Source organism: Bison bison, unplaced genomic scaffold (genome assembly GCF_000754665.1).
Source record: "Bison bison bison isolate TAMUID 2011002044 unplaced genomic scaffold, Bison_UMD1.0 scf7180017864072, whole genome shotgun sequence".
NCBI lineage: Eukaryota > Metazoa > Chordata > Mammalia > Artiodactyla > Bovidae > Bison > Bison bison.
Window position 1 is genome coordinate 12500993 of NW_011494644.1, and position 9764 is coordinate 12510756.

At 46.8% G+C, this 9764-nt stretch overlaps 1 protein-coding gene across 2 annotated transcripts; it reads left to right on the forward strand.

Annotated features, from left to right (window-relative positions):
- Positions 1–1242: 1242 nt before the first annotated feature.
- MRPS17 (mitochondrial ribosomal protein S17) lies at positions 1243–5477 on the forward strand. 2 transcript variants are annotated; one of them, XM_010837386.1, is made up of 3 exons: positions 1243–1317; positions 1882–2021; positions 5033–5477. In XM_010837386.1, exons 2-3 carry the CDS (start codon positions 1899–1901, stop codon positions 5300–5302), a joined length of 393 nt encoding a protein of 130 aa, XP_010835688.1. In that variant the 5' UTR covers positions 1243–1317; positions 1882–1898; the 3' UTR covers positions 5303–5477. The 2 variants fall into 2 exon arrangements, with proteins under 2 accessions (XP_010835688.1, XP_010835687.1); XM_010837385.1 differs by having other exon boundaries at positions 1265–1370.
- The last annotated feature ends 4287 nt before the right edge of the window (positions 5478–9764 follow it).

Below are 9764 nucleotides of genomic sequence, written 5' to 3' on the forward strand. Positions count from 1 at the left end.
TTGAATTGGTGATGCCATCCAACCATCTCTTCCTCTGTCGCCCCCTTCTCCTCCTGATGGCAATCTCCTGCTTCTAGTTTTGGTATATATCCTCTACATCTAGTTTTTCAAGAGTCTCTTCATCTGCTCTTGAGTGCATTTGTGAATAAACCTTGTCTTTTTGCCTGGTGAGCTATCGTCAGTTCATTCACAGTCCCCCACCAACACAAACTTAAATTAGTAGAGGGAAAGTTTTCCTCCCAACGAGGGTTGGAAAAAAATCAACATATGTTTACTACCTTTGATGGTGTGAAATGATTTGATTTACATTTAAAAAAATCACTTTGGGTATGTTATTGGTGTTGTTAGCAAGAGAGGTTTTAAGCTTGCTTGTAAAAGAAAGGGATTTAAGTTCATAGCTAGAGGGAAATATATTATCTTGGGAAAGTTTTTGTTTATATGAAATAATGTACATAAAGTTATAGGGTTTCCCTGATGGTTCAGTGGGTAAAGAATCCTCCTGCAATGCTGCATATAAAATAATTACCACTTCTATAGAAAATCAGCTTCCATTTCTGAAATTTCAAACATCTTACACTATCCCCATCACTAAGTGTGCCCTTGCCCTTAATTCTTTATCTGAAAACACACTTCAATCTAAGGATACGATCGCTGTTGTTGTTGTTGTTTTTACATCCATTAGGTCTCCCCTAGTCTAGCAATTTCCTAACAAGAGCCTCATATATTCCCAGACTTTCTTCTATCTGAGAAGGCATCAGCAGCAGCCTGCTCATGGCCCATCTAAGATCTTCCTAACTGGCACACATATATATGTACCCACATCAGACTTCTCTCCATCTCACAATATTGAGAATTAACACCTAAAGTCATATCAGACATAAAGATCTACAGAAGTTTATCTTAAATGCAACTGCTGGGGGTGGAAATGCTTAAGCATTTCAGTCTCAGCGTTTGGCAGCCTCCAATGTTTCAGTGTTTGATGAATGAAGCTCCTTTTATTTGGAAGGCCTTGTCCAATGTCTGGGAGCTCAACAAAAGCAGAGAGAAACTAAGTGGAATAGGTAAAGGCCAACTCCCCAACTCATCGAACTAGGTACGGGTGCAGAAAGCAGAGATCAAAGCCTTCAGCGGAGCTACAGCCCGCGGCTGCGATTAAGGGGGAGTGGGTGGAGCCCTGTCTTTAACCCCGCCCACGACTGAGAGGACTCGGAGCCAATGAGTGGGCGGCCTGGGGCGGAGCGACCTGCGTACGACGTGACGCCATCACGCTCCGGTCGGCCCTCGGCCGGGCGTACGCCGAAACTGTGGAGTTCTGAGGTGGATTATTTGCCAGTCCCGGAGCGCCGCAGCGTGGGAGCCCTCAAGGCGAGGCGAGTCGAGTTACATGACCTCGGGTTTCAGGGACGAAGGGAGCAATCACCCCCCCAAACCTTCCCCAGGCTGGGCGACATGAACTCAGTGTTAATTGATCTCGAAAGGAATGCCAAGTCAAGGTCTCCGGTGGGGTGGACTCCCGGGCCGCCTCGCCTCAGCCTCGCACGCCCCAAGTAGCCGGGCTCTGAGCCTTTAGGGAGAGGCAGCCCAGCGGGATGGAAAGAAATAGGGACGCAAGGGAAGGCCAGCGTTTATTCGCGCTGTTGAGCGCCTTACGGGTTAAATCCTCGAAGCACTTCTGTGAGTAAGCCCAGTTGTTATTCCCATTTGGTAGAAGGGAACACTGAGGCTTGAGGTTAAAATTACAATAGTGAAACGTGTAAACACCTCTATAAAGTGGTGATTCCAGAAGGCCAACAAAGCTGTTTCTGCACTTGGGCGGTTCTAGTGACAAAATTCTTTTGGTGAGTCACAATCGTCAGGCTAAACTTTGGAATTTATTTTCAGGTGACCAAAGCCACATCATGTCCGTAGTTCGTTCATCCGTCCATGCCAAATGGATCGTGGGTAAGGTGATTGGGACAGCAATGCAAAAAACTGCTAAAGTGAGAGTGACCAGACTTGTTCTGGATCCCTATTTATTAAAGGTAAGGAACATCGCTGTTTGCAGATGGCATTGATGAATCACCAACATGTTCAGGGTTCTGAGCAGAAACACACCGTTAGGGAAGATGGGCTGAGCCAGTGCTGCACATCAGGCGTTGTGCTGGTTGGTGGATGTAACACAACGCATGATTCCTGGTTCACCTCACATTTTAGAGACTGCACAGAGTTCATTTCAATTCAATCTGATGACACTGTTATAGACATTCTATGTGTAGAGTACTGCAGAAGGTAAGACTCATTCTTCCTTCCCTGGTTGTTAAAGGGGAGCATTTTTTTTTCTGGCCATTCCAGGCCACATGTGGGGACTTCATTCCCCAACTAGGGACTGAACACATGCCCCCTGCATTGGAAGCAGAGTCCTCACCACTAGAGGAAGTCCCAAGAGCATTCTTGATTATATAAGATCAAGCTGAATCTCCAAAAGGACTTTATCCAGGAACTTCTTCGGAGGTCCAGTGTCAAGTCTCTGCCTTCCCGATAGGGGTTCGATCAGGAATTAGGACCCTACATGCCATGCAGTGCAGCCAAAAAAAAGATTTTATCCAGAAGACCAGGTTGGGGGCAGGAGGAGTGAGGGAAGTCATTCCAGCCATGGTGAATAGTTTGTGGAAGTTCCTTTAGCCATGTATTCACCTAAAACAAATACACTGCCAGTTACTTATACAGCAAAAACAGATTTACTTGGGATCAGCAGAGAATTGCAGATCGGGGTCTGCAACCATGATAAGCCACGTGTTGGTCTCCCACAAAAGCGGAGGTGACCAGAGAGGAGCGTGCTTTTACAGAGGGGACGGTAAACAAAGAGTCTGTGGTGTTTTGTTGGCTGAATTGTTGCTGGGAAAGAAGAGAAGGAGATCTTTCTTCCTGTTGAGCTCTCATGACAGGGTATGAGAGCTTCCCCTTCTGGTCTCCCAATTCTGAGTTTTTTGTTTTTGTGTTTTAGTAACTTATTTATTTTTGACCGTGCTGGGTGTTCATTGCTGTGCGTGGGCTCAGTAGTTGTGATGCACCAGCTTAGCTGCCCTGAGGCATGTGAAATCTTAGTTCCCCAATCAGGGATTGAGCCCATCTCCCCTGCCCTGGCAGGTGGATTCTTAACCTCAAGATCACTGGGGAAGTCCCTTGACTCTGTTTAATTGAAGTTTCTGTTTATTAATTTCTTACACATGAAAAGGCATGACACTGTATTGGAGTAGCCAGTGCTTTGGCGAGGTTGAGCTCAGAGCTTGGCACTAAGTAGGCCTTGGCTTTGAATGAACGCGAGAATGATTGGAATCGGAGTGGGAAGAGTCTCCTGTGTCATAGTTTTGATTTCAGCCTATGAGAAAAGGAGATAGGAGGTAAGGAAATGGGTGAGGAGGCTATTGCAAATGTCTAGGATGGAAATGGTAAAGGACCAAACAGTCCATGGAACAATGAGGATGGCGTGGAAAAGGTGGGTTTCGGGCAGGAAGGTACAGAGTCCTTAATTACGTAGATGTGCTAGGGAGGGAGGGGCAAGGGCCAGGGGTGTTTCTGCATGCGAGGTTAGGCACCCTGGTAGGCACAAGTGCTGTTTGTTATCTAGGATCAAACATACAGGGGCCTTTTCAGGGTCTTGTGAAGCTGGATAGATCCCAGCCAGAAGAACAGCCAGTCTCATCATCCTCCCAGCCCTTTGACTGCCTTGAAGCTGCTCCATAAAATGGCTTGATCCCAAAGCAAAAACAAAAATAAAACCACAGAAGCAAGCTGAAGAGTGACAGCATGGTCATTGGTCTTAGAATCATTGGTGTGTACTGGCTGTCTTTTGTTGTTATTTTTTAATGTTTATTTATTTATTTTTGGCTACATCGAGTCTTACTAATAGTTGCATTACCTGGGCTTCTCTCTAGTTGCGGCACTCAGTCTCCAGACCAGGTCGGCTCTGGAGTTGGGGCATGCGGGCTTAGTTGCCCCATGGCATATGGGATCCTAGTTTCCCCGACCAGGAATCAAACCCATGCCCTCTGCGTTGGAAGGCGGATTCTTAACTACTGGACCACCAGGGAAGTCCCCTGGCTATTGTTTGCTAGCTGTGCACCTTACTTAACCTCCCTGAGCTTGTTTTTCATATCTGTTAAATGGAACTACCTGCTGTGGCGGGGTTGTCTGGAGGAAGAGATGGTTCTGGTTCTCATCTGTGGCTTGTTTGCAATACTTTGAGGGAGGCATGGAGCTAAGTGCTTTACATACATTATAACGTTTTGTTCTGTTGATAACCGGATGTTTTTTGGCTGGAGAGAAGACTCTACCAGGAAGGAAGAGTTTATTTATTTTTATGTTGGGTCTTTGTTGAGGCTTTCCAGCTTCTCTTGTTGCACCGCTGGAGCTCAGTGGTTGTGGCGCTCAGGCATAGTTGCCCTGAGGCACTATGTGGAATCCTAGTTCCCTGACCAGGGAATGAACCCCCATCCCCTACATTGGAAGGTGGATTCTTAATCACTGGATCACCAGGGAAGTCCCAGGAAGTTTAAATAGTGTAGAAAAGGATGATAATATAGAGCAAGGATACTGCAGGCAGTGGACTTGGAGAACCCTGGGACAAGATCAGCTCTGGAAAAGTCATTGTTGTTTTCCAGAAACTAAGTGGCTAATTTTTGCATTGGAAGCCTTCATAAATATATTGTTGCTCATTTGCTAAGTCACGTCCAACTTTTTGTGATCCCATGGACTGCGGCCCACCAGTCTTCCCTGTCCTCCACTATCTCTCAAAGTTTGCTCAAATTCAGTCTATTGAGTCAGTGATGCTATTTCCGTCTAACCGTCTCTTCATCTGCCGCCGTCTTCTCCTTTTGCCTTCAATCTTTCCCAGCCATCAGGGTGGATTTGGAAGGTGGATTCCATAAGTATATTACCTGTTTCTTTTCCCCAAGTCCCAGCTTGTTTTCTGGACATTCTTTTTTCAGACTGTCTACTACCTTGCCAGGTCATCAGTGGGAAGTACTGATGTGTTTCCTCCTTCTCTCAACAGTATTTTAATAAGCGAAAAACCTACTTTGCCCACGATGCTCTCCAGCAGTGCACCGTTGGGGATATTGTGCTTCTCAAGGCGCTCCCTGTCCCAAGAACAAAGCATGTGAAGCACGAACTGGCTGAGATCGTTTTCAAAGTTGGACAAGTCGTAGATCCAGTGACTGGAAAGCGCTGTGCAGGAACCACTTACCTGGAGAGCCCAGTTGATCTAGAGACCACCCCGCTAGCCAAAAACCTGGAAGAACTCAGTCTCTCCACAACACAGTGAAGGAGGATCGGAAAACAGAGCCAAAAGGGAATTTCTAAGTTTACTCTATGGAAAAATTTTTCTCAGTTTCCTCACAAACCGTCCAGTTTCTCGTCTGGTATTTATGAAATCGCTAAAAGTAAATGAAGTAAAGTCTTTGTTATAATTTTTCATAAAAGTTTATGGTCATGTTTCAGATTTTCTTCTTGGTGGACTTACTTTTCTGTTGCACAGAGTATACCTAGCAATCCACTACATTGTTCTGTAGGCTCACTGTTTTAGAAGGTATATATATTTTTCTCATTCAAAGGAATCTTGAATGAATCTTAAAACTTTTATTTTGGGAGAAGAAAACCTTTTGAGATCATAAACAGATAAGACCACATTAAGTGAATATTTCAGTTCAGTTCAGTTGCTCAGTCGTTTCTTACTCTTTGCGACCCCATGAACTGCAGCACACCAGGCTTCCCTGTCCATCACCAACTCCCAGAGCTCACTCAACTCATGTCCATAGAGTCAGTGATGCCATCCAACCGTCTCATCCTCTGTCGTCCCCTTCTCCCGCCACCTTCAATCCCTCCCAGCTTCAGGGTCTTTTCCAGTGAGTCAGTTCTTCGCATCAGGTGGCCAAAGCATTGGAGTTTCAGCTTCAGCATCAGTCCTTCCAATGAACATTCAGGACTGATTTCCTGAATGTTTAGTTTTGATCATATATATTCAAAATTCAAGTTTTTCTCTGATTTAACCACAGAAACAATATGCTTGGGTCAGACTTTATCTGATTAAAGTCTGTATTAATTAGAATGTTGGCACGTAGAAAGTAAAACTAAAATTCTATCATTTTTCTTTTATCCTGTATCCTAGGGTAGATTAAATAGGACTGAGTTCTTAAAATCCATACACTGGTGAAGTAGAGGAATTTCTCATCCATGCATCTTTTTCTTTTTCCCTCAGCTGCATCTTGCAGCACTGGGATCTTATTTCCCCAACCAGTGATTGAACCCGTGCCTGCTGTACTGGGAGCTCAGAGTCTTTTTTTTTAAAACCTTTCCTTTTGTATTGGTGTATACAGCTATACAAATGAACAGTTAACCACGTTGTGACAGTTTCAGGTGAACCGCGAAAGGACTCAGCTGTACATATACACGTATCCATTCTCCCCCTAATTCCCGGGAGCCTGGAGTCTTTTTTTTTAACGTTTCCTTTTGTATTGATGTATAGCTGATTAACCATGTTGTGACAGTTTCAGGTGAACAGTGAAGGAACTCAGCCATACATATGCACATATCCATTCTCCCCCAAATTCCCGGAGCATGGAGTCTTAACCACTGGACTGCCAGGGAAGTCCTTCACACAAGCATTGAAGTTGGAGAGTTTCAGAGTTTTACTGCCATTCATTGATAAACCATGATAACTTAGATTTTGACCTGATGAAACACTGAGCTACACATTTCAGTGTTCTGGCTCCCACAAGGGACTTGGAGCATATTTCAACTTCAGCTAATAAGTGTATTGTGCAAGCACTGGCTTCCAGTAATAACCACAGGCCCTGCCCTCCCCCAACCCCCTCCCTCTCCCACCCTGCCCCAGGCTTATAATCTCCTGGACAGGTATGCACAGGTGCCTTCATGGCAAACACAGAAGCACATGGGTGTGGGAGAAGTTAGGTAACTTTCCAGAAAAAGTGAGAGAATGCTAGAATTGAGTCTTGAAGAGTCAATGTGTGTGAGGCATGCAGAAAGAACATTCCAGGCAGGGGAAGGGAGTATAAAGTCCTCAAAGGATGAGAGAAGAGTGTAACCATGGGGTTCTGGAAGTGGTGAGCACTTCGGGTAGAGAAGTAGGCAGGAGTTAGACGTGGCTCAGACAGTGAAGAATCTGCCCAGATTGCAGGTGACCCGAGTTCGATCCTTACATTGGGAAGATCCCCTGAAGAAGGGAATAGCAACCCACGCTAGTATTCTTGCCTGAAGAAATCCATGGACAGAGGAGCCTGGTGGGCTACAGTCCATGGGGTTGCAAAGAGTCAGACATGACTGAGCAACTCACATTTTCACTTTTATAGTATAAGTGGTAGTGGGTTATTCAGCATTTGGGGGTGGTGCATACCCCCCCACAGCATGCAGACGTGTGGGGTCTTGGTTCCTTGACCAGGAATCAAACCCACACCCCCTGAAGTGGAAGTGGAGAGTCAACTACTGGACTACCAGGGAAGTCCAGGTTATGTAACTTTAAAAAAAAAATCTATTTATTTGACTGCCAGGTCTTAGTTGCAGCTTTCGGGATCTTCCATCTTCCTTGTAGCATGAGGGATCCTTAGTTGGATCTTGTGAACTCTTAGTTGGGGCATGTGGGAATCTAGTTCCCTGATGAGGGATCGAACCTGGGCCCCCTGCATTGCTAGTGCAGAGTCCTAGCTACTGGACCACCAGGGAAGTCCCATGAAACATTTTTAAAGAGTAAATAGGAGTCAGAAAGAATAACAGCATCAGTGTCAGGAATGAGAAAGATGAGAGGGAGGCAGTGATCTGGTCCTGAGACCTGAACTAAGTTGGGCAGGGAAGTGAATAGAGATTGGGTAGATGATGTGCCAGGCTCCCAGGACTTGGCACCAGGGAGGGTGAGCCGAAGGGAGGCGCCACAGTGTTTTATCTAAGTGGGGCTCTGTGGTACCAGTTACCACGGAGGGATCAGAACACCTGTCCAAGTTATCTCAAAAAACTCAAATATTTTAAATGTTTACATGTACACACATGTCATTTTTATCTTAACACAGATATTTTTCCTGACAATCTCATAAAATTCTGCTCCAGGAAGATGCACTCTATTGATCGCATGATATTTTAACCTAAGCCACACCCTAACCTGTGAAATAAGAGTACCTCCCTCCCCTCAGGAGAAAGCATCGGGTTAATGCAACTTCAGAGCAAAATGATGGTGGGAAAAAAGGTGCAGAATAAGGGACCTAACACTAACACAAAAGCCAGGTCAGCAAAGACATGCCTACCAAGTTTACATGTCAGGAAAATAGATTTGAAAGATGTTGTCTCCAGAAATAGCACTGAGAAATCAGGGGAAGGTGTGAGAAAGTCACATGGACACACTGGCTTGAAGAGGCCCTGCCTCCCACAGTGCTGACAGGACGTGTCCTTTCCGCCCTGGGGAGAGCTCACCCCAGCCTCCCTCTTGGGTCTCTGCATCCTCCACACTCTCATAAAGTGTAAGCCAAATGAAGAACTCAGCCTCCAGCCTCCTGTCCCTGAGTGCCTGGGCCTCCTTCCCACCTTTGCCTCTCCCTGGTGTGGTCACTTCTCTGTCCACAGGACCCATTTCTGTCCCTGGTGGCTCCTTGCCTTAATATATTAGAACATTGCCCCAGTCAGAGCCTCCTCCTGCCTTCACCTCCCAACCCCAGTCCCACAAGCCCAGTTATTGCCCCCATCACTCCTACGCAGGGACCAGAAGGTAGCAGAGATCTCCCAGCCCCACCCAGTCCTGAGGGCACTTTCCTCTTTTGGGACTCCAGCTGGCCTCCAAATGCTCCCCTTGGCGGCTGGGGAGCACCTCCCAGTTTCTCCCCGCTTTCTGTCTAGCTCCCCTCCTTTACATATTTACATATTTATTTGGCTGCATGCATCTTCAGTGCAGCAGGTGGGAATCTAGTCCCCTGACCAGGGATGGAATCTGGGCCCCCTACATTGGGAGTCTTAGCCACTGGACCACCAGAGAAGAGCCATCTAGTTCGCTCTCTGCCCACCTTGTCTTGGCTGCAGTTGCATGAGTATACCTGTGGCTCTTATCTTTCTGCAGGATCCATTTTCCTCATACAGTGCCATCCTGGCCCATGCCTTTAAGTTGTGTCCTTGGCCAGGCGGAGTTGTCCTGCCTCCTTGCACAGGTCACCTCCTTCCCTTGGGACTGAGCTATCCTGCCAGCACACCAGGGTCTATGTTCCCCTTCCCAGGCACCAGAGCAGGTTACATGCTTTCCCGTCCCAGTTCCCTTCTCTCCCTCTCGACACTTGACACTCCATCATTTCACACCCTGCCTCACTCGACTGGGACTGCTTGCGGGCGAGGACGCGGCCACCGGTGCTGAGATCAACAGGAACATCGGAGTTCTCAGACCACAAAAGAACGTCATTATGCTTCCACCCAGGATGCTTCGATTAAAGCGTAATTTATTTTTGAAAGTCAATATATTTACACGGTGCGAAGTCCAAAACAAGGTATATGGTGAGAAGCCCGCCTCCCATCTTCGCCCCCCAGGCCCTGGATTCCTCTAGGAACCGTGTGGATTACTCTCCTTGTGGATCTCTCCACATACGTACAAGCCTGGCCCTTGTTCCTTTGGCGCACCCTGTGCTGCGCACCGAACTCCTTTCGCTGGCGCTTTAAGTCTCAAAATCGGTTCCTCTCCGGTTTCCCGCTCCTTTCTCGCAGCCGCGGGACCTCGGCGCTGTGACCCACTGCGGCCGCACAGC

Bases quoted from the DNA above. Each gene is read 5' to 3' on its own strand.
- MRPS17 (XM_010837386.1), top strand. From the start codon at position 1,899: ATGTCCGTAGTTCGTTCATCCGTCCATGCCAAATGGATCGTGGGTAAG. The intron at 2,022-5,032 runs GTAAGGAACATC...TTCTCTCAACAG, and splicing joins TGGATCCCTATTTATTAAAG to TATTTTAATAAGCGAAAAAC.